The sequence below is a fragment of the Megalops cyprinoides genome, chromosome 15, assembly GCF_013368585.1.
Source record: "Megalops cyprinoides isolate fMegCyp1 chromosome 15, fMegCyp1.pri, whole genome shotgun sequence".
Taxonomy (NCBI): domain Eukaryota; kingdom Metazoa; phylum Chordata; class Actinopteri; order Elopiformes; family Megalopidae; genus Megalops; species Megalops cyprinoides.
In genome coordinates this window covers 26,209,469-26,225,909 of record NC_050597.1, presented here as the reverse complement: position 1 = coordinate 26,225,909, position 16,441 = coordinate 26,209,469, and the positions used below count along the sequence as shown (strand labels likewise).

At 50.9% G+C, this 16,441-nt stretch overlaps 1 protein-coding gene across 1 annotated transcript in view; it reads left to right on the top strand.

The window, feature by feature from the left end:
- birc6 (baculoviral IAP repeat containing 6) overlaps positions 1 to 16,441 on the top strand; it is a 129,908-nt gene that overhangs the window by 33,100 nt on the left and 80,367 nt on the right. The window contains exons 23-40 of the mRNA XM_036546560.1: positions 228 to 374; positions 665 to 852; positions 1,945 to 2,259; positions 2,826 to 2,925; positions 3,237 to 3,451; positions 3,889 to 4,097; positions 5,579 to 5,925; positions 8,253 to 8,472; positions 10,392 to 10,525; positions 10,619 to 10,756; positions 11,204 to 11,331; positions 11,877 to 12,008; positions 12,441 to 12,656; positions 13,218 to 13,401; positions 13,988 to 14,149; positions 14,901 to 15,034; positions 15,485 to 15,638; positions 16,155 to 16,271. Coding sequence (XP_036402453.1) covers positions 228 to 374; positions 665 to 852; positions 1,945 to 2,259; positions 2,826 to 2,925; positions 3,237 to 3,451; positions 3,889 to 4,097; positions 5,579 to 5,925; positions 8,253 to 8,472; positions 10,392 to 10,525; positions 10,619 to 10,756; positions 11,204 to 11,331; positions 11,877 to 12,008; positions 12,441 to 12,656; positions 13,218 to 13,401; positions 13,988 to 14,149; positions 14,901 to 15,034; positions 15,485 to 15,638; positions 16,155 to 16,271 — 3,240 coding nt within the window. The remainder of the gene's footprint in view (positions 1 to 227; positions 375 to 664; positions 853 to 1,944; positions 2,260 to 2,825; positions 2,926 to 3,236; positions 3,452 to 3,888; positions 4,098 to 5,578; positions 5,926 to 8,252; positions 8,473 to 10,391; positions 10,526 to 10,618; positions 10,757 to 11,203; positions 11,332 to 11,876; positions 12,009 to 12,440; positions 12,657 to 13,217; positions 13,402 to 13,987; positions 14,150 to 14,900; positions 15,035 to 15,484; positions 15,639 to 16,154; positions 16,272 to 16,441) is intronic.

Genomic DNA, 16,441 nt, shown 5'->3' with positions numbered 1-16,441 from the left:
GCTGCAGCGTGATATAATGTGTGAGAGGACATGCCTCAGGCCGCAGTGTGATATAATGTGTGAGAGGACATGCCTCAGGCCGCAGTGTGATATAATGTGTGAGAGGCCAGGCTTCAGGCCGCAGTGTGATATAATGTGTGAGAGGACAGGCCGCAGCGTGATATAATGTGTGAGGACAGTGTGTGACGTAACAGCCTCGGCGCCCCCCTCTCCCCCTCTCTCTGCAGGGAATGGTAAGGTAAGCAGCTGTGCGGCAGCGGAGGGGAGCTTCACCGCCCTCACGGGGCTCCTGGAGGTGGAGCCGCTGCACTTTACTTGCGTCTCCACTAGTGACGGTACTAGGGTGGAGAGGGATGATGCAAGTATGTTCACCGGTACATACCCTTTTATTTACTACCCCTTTCACTCTGCCTTTGTGTTTCTCTCCTGAAGGTTCGTTAAGCGTTGGATGACGGAACTTAAATTGTCTTACAAGAATACCAACAACAATGGTTTGTTGGATTCTCCACGAGGATAAATTACTGCTCCTAAATGTTGGGTCCTCCCTAAACTGAGCTTTAGTTATGCTGTTTGTACTGTAGCTGTACTGTAGCTACGCTGAGGCTGCTGTGTGTGTGTGTGTGCGCCGTGCCCTCGCGTGACCTGTGGTCCCGTCTCCGCGCAGTGAGCACGTTCGGGGTGACCCCGACGGTGGGCGGGCTGTCGGCCGGCACGGTGGGGGAGGCGTCGACGGCGCTGAGCTCGGCGGCGCAGGTGGCGCTGCAGTCCCTGTCCCACGCCATGGTGTCTGCGGAGCAGCAGCTGCAGGTGCTGCAGGAGAAACAGCAGCAGCTGCTCAAGCTTCAGCAGCAGGTCGGAGACACACCGACTCACGCACGCTCACACCGACTCACACACACGCACGCTCACATACGCACACACGCTCACACCGACTCACGCACACTCACACACGCTCACACACGCTCACATACGCACACACGCTCACACCGACTCACACACACGCACGCTCACATACGCACGCACGCTCACATACGCACACACGCTCACACCGACTCACACACACGCACGCTCACACACGCTCACGCACGCTCACATACGCACGCTCACATATGCTCACATACGCTCACACACACGCACACACACGCGCACACACAGACGATCACATACGCACACACGCTCACACCGACTCACACACACGCACGCTCACATACGCACACACGCTCACACCGACTCGCTCACATACGCTCACATACGCACACACGCTCACACACACGCATGCTCACGCACGCTCTCACACACATACACACCCACGCACACACACCGACTCACACACGCGCACACACAGGCGATCACACAGACTCACGTACACGCACACACACAGACTCACACATACTTACATACACTCACGTACACACACACTCACTCTCACACACTCACTCACACACATACACACCTTGACAAAACTGTTTTGGGAAAGCGATGACACTATCGCCATATATGTATTAAGGTGTTAGACAAAGAGAGGTTGCCATACTCTGGGTGGCCTGCAGTGAATTGTAATTATTTACTAATGTAATTCACATCATTCATATCAGTTTCCAACCAGGGCAAACAGCACAAACTGACACACAAGTCTCTGCTGTAGTATTTGTTTTCAAGGCAAAGACATCTGTAGATTTCTTTTTACCATGGGGCAGTAAAAACCCTGGGTGGTTATCAGTGGGTTGTTAAAAAAAAAAGTAAAGATTGTGCAACAGGTTTAAAAATGGCTTAACAAAGAAAGACCAGAAAACTACGTGTACCTTTGCCCCATGATCACCGCATCGCACTCTTTGGCTCCCTAACTGGTGCTTGCTAGGCTAGTCCTGACATGGTCGCGTAACAGTCAAGTAGTGTTCATGTAGCATTTGTAGCTTGTTGGTAATCCTCTTCTGTGTGGAACAGAAGGCCAAACTGGAGGCCAAGCTGCACCAGACCACCTCGGCAGCAGCAGCCGCGGCGTCAGCGGTGGGGCCCATCCACAACTCGGTGCCTTCCAACCCCTCCACCGCCCCCGGCTTCTTCATCCACCCTTCCGACGTCATCCCCCCCACGCCCAAGACCACGCCCCTCTTCATGACGCCGCCCCTGACCCCGCCCAACGAGGCCGTGTCGGCTGCCATCAGCGTGGAGCTGGCCCAGCTCTTCCCCGGCTCCATCATCGACCCGCCCCCCGTCAACCTGGCCGCGCACAACAAGAACACCCACAAGGCCAAGCCGGTCAGCCTCTCGCCGGCCCGGCCACCTCTGTCTGCTCTCTGTTTAAACCCAGCAGCAGTGCACCTCAGTGTTAGAGTTTAATATGTGTTTCACTTTTTTTTACTGGAAAATTTACTAAAATGAACTCTGTTGGATGTGTTACAACAGACAGATAAGTCACTGTTCCTTACAGGAATTACAGATTAGTAAGGTTTAAATATTAGGGATGAATTTTGTTTCATTTCTACATTTATAAGCCCTTACAAGCCATAATTACTAAGATTAATAAATGCCTGGATCGTTCAGCTTAGTGCTCTCCTTGGATTTTTAACTCGTAGAGGAACTCTGAGTACCTTTGATGGTGTGTGTGCTTCATTCTTAAAAATCACTCGCACTCTTAAGATGACAACATGAAGAGGATATTTTAAGGCATTTCACATTTGTGTACATGTACACCGCTGCATGATAACGTCAAAATGACTGATTTTGTATCAGTCTTCGAGTATGCATTCTGCATATATGTTTTACATTTTGTACTGCGGACAGTGTGATGCCTCTGGTGCTTATCACTGCTTGCCTGTTGACAGAACCCGATGGGGAGCGGACTGGCGCTGGCCATCTCCCAGGCCTCTCACTTCCTCCAGCCCCCTCCACACCAGTCCATCATCATCGAGCGCATGCACTCCGGTGAGAACCGCCATGCCGTCACCTACCTGCGGGGGCATCCTTGAGCAACGAAAGTTTGGTTTTCTTGTGTCATGCTGTCATAGAAGTAGTTTTTCTCTGTTTATTTTTTGCTTGATTAACATGAGGGCACTCGACACATGACGCTGGTAGAACGAGAGAATGAAGAGTTCAGTCACATTAGGGGTATGCAGGTGTATACAAATGCCATACGAAGCTGATGAGGCTTTCACATTGAAAACACGGGTACATGAGCAAATGGGGGTAATGTGATTTTGGGGTGCCTTGGTTAAAGTGGTGGCTCTCTGTCGCAGGAGCCCGGCGATTCGTCACGCTGGACTTTGGCCGGCCCGTCCTGCTGACGGACGTGCTGATCCCCACCTGCGGCGACCTGGCGTCCCTCTCCATCGACATCTGGACGCTGGGCGAGGAGGTGGACGGGCGGCGGCTGGTGGTGGCCACCGACATCAGCACGCACTCGCTCATCCTGCACGACCTCCTGCCGCCCCCCGTCTGCAGGTTCATGAAGGTGAGCGGCAGCGGCGGCTCGCCACGGCCTTCGGCTTCACCAGTACCTGCATTTATAGTAGGGACACTCCTCTGGACCTGAAGACCAAGTGTTGACATCCCTGTATTCAGTGTATTCTGTTGCTTAACCACACGTGAATTTCACATGCAGACCTGTCCCAGATACCTGAAGACTTGGCAATACCCTGACTTTGACAGAAAATAAAGATGCATCTCATTAAGTGGACAATAAAACAGGAATCCACATGATCACAAGTGAAAGGGCCAGAGCTGTGTGTGGAGAGAGTTCACATTGCTGACCATTCAACTTGTATGTGCTTGGACCACAGCTGCATTTTTCCTAGGTTTTTCCTGCGTGGTGCACAGGAGTGGTGCACAGTAGTGCACGTGAAACAGCTGTAGATACACCTGACTGCACTGATTTCCCCTCCCCCGCAGATCACTGTGATTGGGCGCTACGGCAGCACCAACGCCCGGGCCAAGATCCCGCTGGGCTTCTACTACGGCCACACCTACATCCTGCCGTGGGAGAGCGAGCTGAAGCTGATGCACGACCCCCTGCGGGGCGAGAGCGATGCTGCCAGCCAGCCCGACGTGGACCAGCACCTCGCCATGATGGTGGCGCTGCAGGAGGACATCCAGTGCAGGTACCGTAGCCGTGCCAGCCCAGCCAGCCGTACCATCCACAGCATACCCACCATCCACACCATCCACACCATCCCAACCAGCCATACCATCCACAGCACACCCACCATCCACACCATCCCAACCAGCCGTACCATCCACAGCATACCCACCATCCACACCATCCCAACCAGCCGTACCATCCACAGCATACCCACCATCCACACCATCCCAACCAGCCCAGCCAGCCATACCATCCACAGCACACCCACCATCCACACCATCCCAACCATCCCAGCCAGCCATACCATCCACAGCACACCCACCATCCACACCATCCCAACCAGCCGTACCATCCACAGCATACCCACCATCCACACCATCCCAACCAGCCCTGCCAGCCATACCATCCACAGCACACCCACCATCCACACCATCCCAACCAGCCCAGCCAGCCATACCATCCACAGCACACCCACCATCCACACCATCCCAACCAGCCGTACCATCCACAGCATACCCACCATCCACACCATCCCAACCAGCCATACCATCCACAGCATACCCACCATCCACACCATCCACACCATCAGCACCATCCCCACCCTCCATACTGTCCCCACCAGACAGACCATAACTAACAGGCCGTACCAACAACACCTGGTCTTGGAATGAAAACCAGTCAGCTGCAATCAGACAGAAGGAGAAACGTCTTGTGTTTGTTTTTGTTTTATTCTTTTTTTTCAGAGGCTTCAGAACAGATGGTTGTTTATTTCCCCCCTCGCTGTTATATTCACTCATTCCTTCCCATTCCCAGTATGGGAGTCCGTGCTCACATCTGAATTTATTATTAGAAGCTGTTTTTTCCCCTCCCTAGCTTTGAAGTCACTGACATGACTGCTTAGTTTTGTTAGTTTTGCTCTTTGGGTTTTTGGATTCCAGATTTTTCATGACTCATTTGACTCGGAGCAGCTTAATCTGATCTGAAATTGGCCTTTTGAAGGTCTTCTGAGGATTACTTCCTTTCTAAGAAAGTTAAATCCTCGTCATTAGAACAAAGCGTACTTGGATGATGAACAAATTTAAAGCTAAAATATAACATAACCAATGTCAAGCCTGTAGTTAACTCAACCCTGGGCTCAGAGAGCAATGTATCTACAGTGTCATTCAACCAAAACGCCTGGTGTGGTTCTCTTGGCTTTCATGATAAACAAACCAATCTGATTCAGCTCCTCAGGTCTTAGTGTCTATAGGTTATAGATGGAGATGTTGCGCTCCTATGAGGCCAGGGATGCGCTGGCCCAGGACACTATCCGGAGTTTGAAATGCCAGGGAATATGCACGATATGCATAAGAAACACATACAAACCCTTAAGATTTCACAGGCGCTGAGTGTGAAGGCAAAGAGTTGATGATGAAGAGTACACTTGCAGTGGGCTGTAGTATTAGGTGTTGTTAATGGGTTTTACCAGACAGCCTCACGGCCCTCTCTCTCTCTGCACAGGTATAACCTGGCGTGCCACCGGCTGGAGACCCTGCTGCAGAACATCGACCTGCCGCCGCTCAACAGTGCCAACAACGCACAGTACTTCCTGCGCAAGCCGGACAAGGCGGTGGAGGAGGACACGCGGGTCTTCTCGGCCTACCAGGACTGCATCCAGCTGCAGCTGCAGCTCAACCTGGCGCACCACGCCGTGCAGCGGCTGCGCGTCTCCCTGGGCGCCAGCCGCAAGCTGCTGCCCGAGGCCTACGACCCCAAAGAGCTCATCCAGAACTCCTCCACCGAGCAGCTGCGCACCATCATCCGCTACCTGCTGGACACGCTGCTCAGCCTGCTGCACTCCTCCAACGGTGAGGGCGGGGACTGGGTGGGCCTGTCTCTGCCCGGCCGGCCCCTCTCTCTGCCCGGCCGGCCCCTCTCTCTGCCCGGCCGGCCCCTCTCTCTGCCCGGCCGGCCCCTCTCTCTGCCCGGCCGGCCCCTCTCTCTGCCTGGCCGGCCCCTCTCTCTGCCTGGCCGGCTCCTCTCTCTGCCTGGCCGGGTCTGTTGCTGTCTGACTGGGCTTATCTCTGTGCATATCTCTGGTTTACCGGGTGTGTCTCTGTGTGACTGAGCGTGGTATATCTCTGTGTCATTGGGTATGTCTGATGGGGCTTGTCAATATTTGGTCACGTCTCTATCTATCTGGTATGTCTGTCTGGGAATCTGTCTGTCTGGGCATGGCTCTTTTCGGATGGGGCATACCTCTGTCTCACTGGGTGTGGCTCTGGCTGAGCGGGCCTATCTCTGTCTAACAGGGCAAGGCTTTGTCTGAAGAGGACTGCATCTGTGTGATGGGTGTGTCTATAGCTCAGTGGGTATGTCTCTGTATGTCATGGTATGCCCCTGTCTGGACTAGTGTTCCTTTTGAAAACAGCACAGGATAGTTCTTTACCACCCCTGGCCTTTCTGGGAGTTCATATACGTGTTTACAGACAGGGACAGGACAGCTTAGCCTCTTTGGCACGGAACAAATGACCCTCGTTCAAATTTTCACTCTCTTGTCAGCACTGTGGAAGTCGAGCACAGCTCTGACCCCGTTTTTGATTTTTGTTGTCCTCCCCTTTTCATCATTCCATAAAGAATATCCGTCTATTTTGTCCAGAACAGACTGTTTTTTCAGCGATTCTCTTTGCAGCTTCGGGCAGCCGCTCTGCTCTTTTCTGTTGCTATTGCTCGCCGTATTTCTTAACTCACGGCGGGGGGTCCCCCGAAAACTCTCGGGGTCAACCGTCTGAAGAACGAGTTCAACGGAGCCGTGCGAGTGCGTGATGTACCAGCCAGTTCATTGTGCGAATGGGTACACACGTCGTCCCCGAACGGAGCCCCTGCGCACCCCCCCCCCTGTGCCGAAATCAGACCCGCTCTTGAAAGTTATTAAGGATGAATCCAGGTCCCGAGGCGCTGTGTCTTTGTATGCGCCAAATGCGTTCACCCGCCGAGCTGGGTAATTTCGCCTGACTCTTTCACAGTTTTGACACTCAATAACTTGCGAACAATGAGGAGGCTGCGCTCCTGAAAGAGAATGCGACGCTTTCGCCCAGCGGCTTCCGCGGCCCTTTTCTTCGGGACTCCGTGTACCGGGGGTGAATTTTAATGCCCCGGCCTATTATCTCTCAGCTTTTGTCCGTTTCTCGGTCTTCTGGTAAGCCACAGCGGACGGCGCTGTTTCACAATCGGTTCGGCGGGCACGGCATTGTGGGTAAGGGCCGTGACGTGTTGGGAGCGCCACCTCTGTGCCGCTCCAGTGTAAAGTCAAGCTGTGTCGTGCCTCAGTGTTTGGTCTTGAATAAAGATGCATTATAAACCGAAATGCTCCAAAAAGAGACCCCATTTCCCAGTTAATTTTAGTTTGTGTGATACGTGGTACTGTCAGCACAATAGGGATGCAGCTGTCAGTGTATTGGTCCGTAATGAATTCATTCACCCTCGAATTTGCCACATTTCATTATCATTTTAGTGAACCATTAAGTTTAAATAGGAGCAACTTGGTTCTGGAATACTAAACTTTTGTGTTCATCGCAGTATTTTTAGCTGATGTTCTCTCACCCCTGCGTGAGGATCAACACAGTTAGCGGTTTCATGTTGTGTCCATGAACATGCTGTCCTTTCTCCTCTCTCCCACTTGCCCTCTGTGTTTGGCTTTCTCTCGTTTTCTCGCTCTTCCTCTCTTTCTTCTTTCTTTCTCCCTCCTCTTTTTCTGTGGCTTTGTCTCCTCTCATTCACAGGGTTCTCTCTCTCTTGCTCACTCTGCCCTTCTCTTTCACTTCCACCCCTCTCTTTGTGTGCTTAATTCAAGTCGGTTCAATTCGGAACAGCCTCATTGGCATGACTAAGGCAGGGTATGTATTGCCAAAGCACGTACAGAATGAAAACACAGTCAGTAGTAATGTACTGTCTCTCTCTCTCTCTCTCTCTCTCTCTCTCTCCCATCCCTTTCTTCCTCTCCCCCCCTTTGTCTCTGTCTGTCTCTCCCTGCCCTCTCTCACTCTCTGCCCTCTCCCTCTTTCTCCCCCCCTCCCCCCCCATCTCTGTCTCTCTCCTCTCTCTCTCCTTCCTCCCCCCCCCCCCTCTTCTCTTCCCTCCCCCCTCTTCTCTTCCCTCCCCCCTCCTCTCTTCCCTCCCCCTTTCTCGGCTCCAGGCCACTCGGTCCCCTCGGTCCTGCAGAGCACCTTCCACGCGCAGGCCTGTGAGGAGCTCTTCAAGCACCTGTGCATCAGCGGCACGCCCAAGATCCGTCTGCACGCGGGCCTGCTGCTGGTGCAGCTGTGCGGGGCCGAGCGCTGGTGGGGCCAGTTCCTCTCCAACGTCCTGCAGGAGCTCTACAACTCCGAGCAGCTTCTCATCTTCCCCCAGGACAGGTGCGCCCAACCACCCCCACACCCACCACCAAAAACCATGCCGTACACTTCAAAGTGCTCTCGGAAGCTATTTCCTTGTTTGTGTTCCGTGGTTCCATTTTGTGCAGAGCGTTACATGGTGCTAATCAATTAACATTTTTGCTATTGCTGGCATGTCTCTGCCAGTAGACCCATGAGATTGTGCTTGTTGGTGTCTGTGGCTTCATTGTGCTCTGTAAGTTATAAGTGTTTTTGCCCTGAAGCCTTTGAAGGAAGGAAGTGATAGAGTGAGACTGAGTTCATATTGACCTCATGCCAAAAGAAAAGATGTCTGAGGTCAGTGTAGCATAGTGGTTAAGGAGCAGGACTCGTAACCGAAAGGTTGCCGGTTCAATCCCCGCTGGGACACTGCTGCTGTACCCTTGGGCAAGGTACTTAACCCACAGTTGCCTCAGTAAATATCCAGCTGTATATATGGATAACATTGTAAAGAACTGTAACCTATGTAAGTCGCTTTGGATAAAAGCGTCTGCCAAATGAATAAATGTAAATGTAAATAAACCTTCTGAAAGATCATAAGCCTTGGATAAGTTTGACTCTCAGCTGTGCTGTATAAGAGGACCAAGTTATAAAAAGACTTTAGACGATATTTGCGACCTGTAAATATAACTGTTAGGCGTATCATTTAGCATTCAGATAATTACTCTATATCCATTCTGGACTGTTAGGTAGGAGTGTGACGTTTTGGCTTAATTCATCAGACATCTCATTCTGCTGGTGGTGTTTGTCCTTGGAGATCCAAACGTAATTAATCTCACTCTCTGTGGTAATAAATTCTTGTTGACTGAAAAAAATGGGCGAGGTAGCCTGTATCTCAGAGGGCAGGGTGTTTACTCTGTTTCATGGTTGTCAGACGGCAGTGTAGCATAGTGGATAAGGAGCAGGACTCGTAACTGAAAGGTTCGATCCCCGCTGGGACACTGCTGTTGTACCCTTGGGCAAGGTACTTAACCCACAGTTGCCTCAGTAAATATCCAGCTGTATAAATGGATAACATTGTAAAGAACTGTAACCTATGTAAGTCGCTTTGGATAAAAGCGTCTGCCAAATGAATAAATGGAAATGTAAATGTAAATTTAAAGACTAAAAGATGGATCGGGGCAGAGAGCTGCGTGTAGTGACATCTATCAGAAGGCGGATGTCCCAGCGCCGAACCTGAGCATACCCGAGCCACCTTGAGCAGTTGTCATAACACTCCCCAAATTAATATTTCCATCTTGTCTCAAAAGACAAGCCTCTTCACCACGTTTCATTTAAATCCATAAACGTGTGTGCTGACCTTTTCAGTGTTAGGAGGAGAAACGGGACTGGGGAAACCTTGACATTTTCTACATTCAAACAGAAATATGCTCGTCCCAGAGCAGTCCAAACGGGCTGGTCAGAACATTCATTCGGTCGTAATTGTATTGGCAGATCACCAATGGAACGAACAGGAGGCTGCCGCCCACATGTAGCGGCTCAAGCTGCCTTCATCTGGGCGTATTTTGAGTTATTTTATTAACAGACAGACAGGGAGTTGCCATATAAGCTTGGCTCCATCTATGAAAGGCGGCAATATCTCGTCAGACCCACGTAGAGCCCATGAGTGGGGGCGCGGTGCACCATAGCTGTAAGGAGCAGGGTTTGTAACCAGAAGGTTGCCGGTTCGATTCCCCGCGGGGGCACTGCTGCTGTACCCTTGGTCCAGGTACTTAATCCACAATTGCCTCAGTAAATATCCAGCTGTATAAATGGATAACATGTAAAAACTGTGGCATATGTAAGCTGTTCTGGGTGAGGGCTTCTGCTACATGACAACAATATATACTGAGTGACTTTGTGTATCCGCTTCCCGGACGCGCTCGGCTCACGCACCCTGTCCTCTCCTCCCCTTCCCGCAGGGTCTTCATGCTCCTGTCCTGCATCGGCCAAAGATCCCTGAGCAACAGCGGCGTGCTGGAGGGCCTGCTCAACCTCCTGGACAGCCTGCTGTCCCCCCTCCAGCAGCCGGCGGCGGCCCAGCGCCGGACCGAAGGTGGGGCTTTCGGGGGGCCGGCGTGGCGGCGTCCCGGCTCGGCCGGCGGCCAGCGCGCGGGTCACTCAGCGGGCGCTTCTGTGTGTGTGGCAGGTGTGCTGGACATCCCCATGATCAGCTGGGTGGTGATGCTGGTGTCCCGGCTGCTGGACTACGTGGCCAGCGTGGAGGACGAGGCGGCCGCCGCCAAGAAGCACCTGGGCGGGAAGGAGCGTGAGCGCGTCTTCACAGGTGCGCCCCCTGCGCCCGTCCTCAAATCCAGACCCAAACTTCAAGCTCGCGTGTCAGTTTCAGCTGGAACGACGTGACAGCATTCGCTTCTGTTGCGCGCTACATTAGTATAGCGGTAGCTGAAGTAATCACAGAAAAATGACTGACATCAGCAACAGTTTCCAAGAGTAATATTTTGCGTACCCTTGCTTTCTTCTGTTCTTCTGTTTCTCTCTGTTGCGTGGTGTGGCTGTTAGCTTTGGGTGCGTTTCAGGTTTGATTAGTCGCGTAAGAGGCTAATGTTTGCTCAAGTTAATTGCATTCAGCGTGCGTAGAGCCCTGTTCGTGTTCCTGTGTGGGAAGGAGGGCATTGTATTTCTAGCCAGCCAAAGACATGATCTGCTCTCATCTGCGTGGTGTGTGTGGCTGGGAGTGACTGACATGTTCTGTTTTTTCTCCATATAAAAGGGAATCAGTGGAGCTTTATAAATAACAGCCTTCAATCTCAGAGCCTAAACAGATCAACCAAAGGCAACAGCAGCTTAGATCGCTTGTATTCAAGGAAGATCCGCAAACAGCTGGTCCATCATAAACAGGTAATGTGTCCGTTCCTTATATCGCGTCATTCACAGAAACGAAGCAGTTTGTTTGTTAACTAATGTGTCAAAGCCAATTTCAAAGGTACCAAGGATTGTTATATGGGATAATGAAATACAGGGGAAGTGGATAGTTGGACGCATCAAGCTGTTTTCACCCCATAGAACCCAATTCCTTTGCACTTCGGTGCCGAGTATTGGTATATCTAGCTAAAACTTTCCCTGGGGTTCATTTACGAGCATGTTGACTTTTTCCAGAAAGAAAAAGCAAACAAACAAATAAGTTATATATCCATGTGTAATAATATTTGGTATGTCATGCCAAATAGTCATTTTAAGGTCAACTGCTGGTAATTTTTCAGACAACAGCCCTTGGTGCCCTTTAACAAAATGCTTGATTTATTTATTAGATATCACAACTTACGTGAAAGAATAGCTTTCCTAGCTGGGTCGACTTGCCATTAGCGTCAAAGCTTGAGGTACGTTTTGAAAACATGAAACCTGAATCTCGGAGCAGTGAATTTATAGTGCCCTTTTCATTGCAGCAGTTAAATTTATTGAAAGCAAAGCAGAAAGCTCTGGTGGAGCAAATCGAGAAGGAGAAAATCCAGAGCAACAAAGGCTCCTCTTACAAGCTGCTGGTGGAGCAGGCCAAGCTCAAGCAGGCCACGTCAAAGGTGAGCGGAGAACGGCGCACTGCGCAGCACCGCCGCAGGGGCGAGCGAGAGCTAGCTACAGCGACGAGCAGAGGAAGAGTAAATAGGCTTCCTGATTGGCCAGGGTGCGTTAGATTGGCTTTATAAATTTGAAGATGAAAATATGAATTTCAACAGCATACAACACAGTGTGTTACAAGAACTAGTGCTAAGACACGAAGCAAGGTTTGATTTTAGTTTTTATCAATGTGCTTAACTTTATAAATGCCGTTCATACCCTGTGTCACGGTGCTATGAAGCTGGTTACACGGCAACAAGAGGTAGAACCAGAAGAGGTTAAGCAGAGGAAAAAGCAAATCAAGTGTTTTGCATCATGTGTGGTAGCTCAGCTTTATGAGAGAGCTTGCACCCTTTGGGACGGTGTTGTGAGTCTCCCCCCCTCCCTCCGCGCAGCACTTTAAGGACCTGATCCGTCTGCGGCGGACAGCGGAGTGGCCGCGCTCCACGCTGGACACGGAGGCCACGGCGGCCAAGGAGGCGCCCGAGGTGGAGCCGCTGCCCTTCACGCTGGCCCACGAGCGCTGCATCTCGGTGGTGCAGAAGCTGGCCCTCTTCCTGCTCTCCATGGACTTCACCTGCCACGCCGACCTGCTGCTCTTCGTCTGCAAGGTCAGTGCCGCTCCTCCACCTCTCCCCGGCACAGTTCCCCGTACGGGACGTCTTCGCGATTATAGTACTTTATAGGAATGTTGTGATAAAGATGGTCTCCCAATAGGAGAACGTTTTTCGATCCCTTTCTGTATCGCTATATGTGTTAATCTTTGGTAGTACCTAGTTAATTATGTTGCCCTTAACGTGTTAGCATTTCATTAAATTGTTGGCAGTTGCTTTTAGGTTAGGCTGTTTTTCTGTGTTGCACTTCTTAAAGTGCAAAATAGAGTTTCGGTCGATTGATTTGATCCCGCTTTTAATATGGCTGGCGGTGGCAGTACATTCATTGCGATTGGGTTGAAATCAAATAACCCTGTCTTCAGAGAACGATTTACCTACAGCTGAGGGGAGATGAGAGAAGGCCAGGACCAAGACACTCATACAGAGAGCAAATATTACCGTTATTGTCTCCCGAGGCCTAATTTTCTCCAGTTTTGCCGCCTCTTCTGTATAAATGCCCTTATGTCACCAGTCACAGTGAATGTGTGACCGTTTCCTTCTGCTTCTGTTGCCCCATAGGTTCTGGCCAGGATCGCCAACGCCACCAGACCCACAATCCACCTGTGCGAGGTGGTGAGCGAGCTGCAGCTGGAGAGGCTGCTGCTGCTGCTGGTGGGGACCGACTTCAACAGGGGGGACATCTCCTGGGGCGGGGCCTGGGCCCAGTACTCCCTCACCTGCATGGTGCAGGACATCCTGGCAGGTACAGTGCGGGCCATCTGTGTTTCGGCGTGAATCCCCTTCCGCCCAGCTGGGACCAAGCGACCCCGTCTACCTGTCCCATTCAATCACGCAGTGGGTTATTTCACTGTTACAGGCTGCACTGTCAGGCTGCAATATCAGATGGTTTGTTTTCTAAGGGTGATATTCATTATGTAAGTGTCTGGCACCCTTGCACATTTGCGGTTTGGTCTTTAAAGGGTGAGAGTGCCCCCCCCCCCCCCCCCCCATCCAAACTTCCATAGCCTTACGACTTACGTGATGTCGATGTGTTGCGGATAAATTGCAGTGACGTTGTAGGTTCAGCAAATGTTAAGTAAATGTTAAGTTTCTAGCTTAAACTAGCAAACAGCAGAGTGAGCATGGTGACACTTTCTTCCACCTGATTTGCATGGCCTCTGGGCCGACAGAATGTCTTACCAGGGGCTGGGCAACATGGGGTCAGCCCGGGTCGGTTTGCCAGGGAAACGCCTCTGGCATAAGTGTAGCTGGCGCGGAGCTTGTGAGGGATTTTAGCTGAACCGTGCCCGTTTCGGGGGCCCTGGCACTAACCTGCGGTCTCCTCCTAGGCGAACTGCTGTCCCCCGTGTCGCTGGAGGGGATGGAGGAGGGTGCTGTGGGGGAGGAGGCGGGGGCGTCGGCTGTGGACTCGGACGACTCCCTCCCGCAGCCCGCCCCCATCCCCCTGGTGGAGACCATGGACGAGGCGCTGGCCCCTGATATCATCTCAGGTACTCCCGGGACCTCCTCTGTTTTTCAGAGTGCGTGGGTAGGCCTTACCGAATCCGCACCTCACACGGACTCCCCCTCTCTCTCTCTCTCTCTCTCTCTCTCTCTCTCTCTCTCTCCCCCTCTCTCTCCCTCCCTCTCTCTATCACTCTCTCTCTCTCTCTCTCTCTCTCTCTCTCTCTCTCTCTCTCTCGTCAAACAAATCTCCTGTGTGTCAGCTAACCTTATCTCCCCTGTCTTGACTGCATGCTCCTCTGCGAACATCCTGCAGGGATTTGATATAATAATCTATAATCTAACATCTTATATCAGTATTTACTTTTGCGTGTGTGTTTTTTTTTCCCCGAGTCTGTTACTGTTTGTCCCAGGGAGATTTCTCAACTAGCTCAATACGTACCTGTTTCATGTTGTATGGAGTTGTTTTGGGGTGGGGGGTGGGGGGTGTTATTTGATACATGTAATTTAGTACATAAACAATACGTATTCATCTCTTCATTTAAGCACTGTTAATTGTAACTTTCATGCACTTAATTGTGGTTGGTAATTTTCGTTGAAGTGTTTTCCCAAGTTGCTAAAAACTCAACCTCAGCAACTAGAAGAGGCAAACAATTTATAGATAAGCCTCTCCTTCAGCTATCAGTAGAAACACTGCTCGGCCTTAAAATTGCCTAGTAACTTCCTAAAAGGCTTCTGTGAGTATGCTGCTTTAGTGTGCTTGCTTGGCAATATTAAAGCTGTTTTCGTTACCCAAAGGTGCACCACCTCTATCATCTTTGGAAAAAGATAAAGACATAGACTTTGACTTGCTACAAGACCTCATGGATGTTGATATTGATCCTTTAGATATTGATTTGGAAAAAGATCCCCTCGCCGCCAAAGTCTTTAAGGTAAAGTATGCGTGGTTTGTACGCCAGTATTCTGTTTGTCGATTGCTTTTACGTGTGTGCAGATGTTGAACTGTGTGACTGACTAGGTCGTTTTCGTTATTTTGGGTAGATTTTTAGAATTGTTCTGTGCAGAAATTATGCCATCATGTTCCAAGAGTGCTGTATACTCCTCTGTATACTATGTTCAGTCCTGTAGGACCCGGTTTAATTTTGAGGACTGGTTTTCTTTAGAATGTCCTTGTGAGCTATCTGAAATGAGTCAAAACCTTTCTGTATTACACAAGTATATGAGAGCAGCAAGGCATTATTTTGTAAGGCTGCTGTGACGTTACAAAGCCCGTCCTCTGGTGTGTAGGACAGCACAGTTTCTGTTCGTATGCATGCGTCTTAGGGAACTGCTGGCTGGAGAGTGGTGTCTGAAGGGCTCTCTCCCTTTGTTTCCCCCTGAAGCCTATAAGCAGCACCTGGTACGACTACTGGGGCGCTGACTACGGCACCTATAGTTACAATCCCTACATTGGGGGTGTGGGCATCCCCGTGTCGAAGCCGCCGGCCACCACTGAGAAGCCTGGATCCCAAAGTCTGTCCGTCTCCGTGTCACAAGGTGAGTCGCCTGTCTCGTGTGACGCCACAGAGCTAATTCCTCTTAAACAGCAGTGTGTGACGAACATGGCTCGTAAACCCAAAGAGGGTAGCGGTTTGGTTCCCTGGTGAGGCACTGCTGTTGTGCTCTTGAGCAAGGTACTGAACCTGAATTGCCTCAGGTTGATGTCCAGCTTTACAAATGAATGATCATGTAAAAATGATAAGATATGCGAGTCACCCTGTAAGACTTGTGTAAGAGCATCTGCTAAGCTAGTGTAATATTTACCAGCATTAGGTCCAGCTAGCATTCGCTAATACAATTCAGTTAGGAGTGAATAAATCTGTCCGTGTTTTCTTGGGGGCAGCACCTTGTTCTGAGAAACAGCAGAACCTTTTAAACCCCCAGCTATCAAACCCAGCAGAGCCTCCGTTTCCTATGCTTTACATGTAAAAGGAGCCCATCCAGTGTGTGTTATTACACATTCAGTTGACCTCCACTCTGACTCTGTCCTCTCCTGCCCCTCCCCTCCCTCAGCGCTGGACGCCCGTCTGGAGGTGGGACTGGAGCAGCAGGCGGAGCTCATGCTCAAGATGATGGCCACGCTGGAGGCCGACTCCATCCTGCAGGCGCTGACCTCCACCTCACCCACAGGTGCCTGCACTCACATACCTACAAAAAAAGCATGCACACACATAGTATGCACACACGTGCATATCCCTACATGATGGTAATCACACACTCTGTCATTCACACATTCAGTTGCACTCCTGCGCACAGGCACAAACACGCATGCACACACACTCACACACACACGCACACAT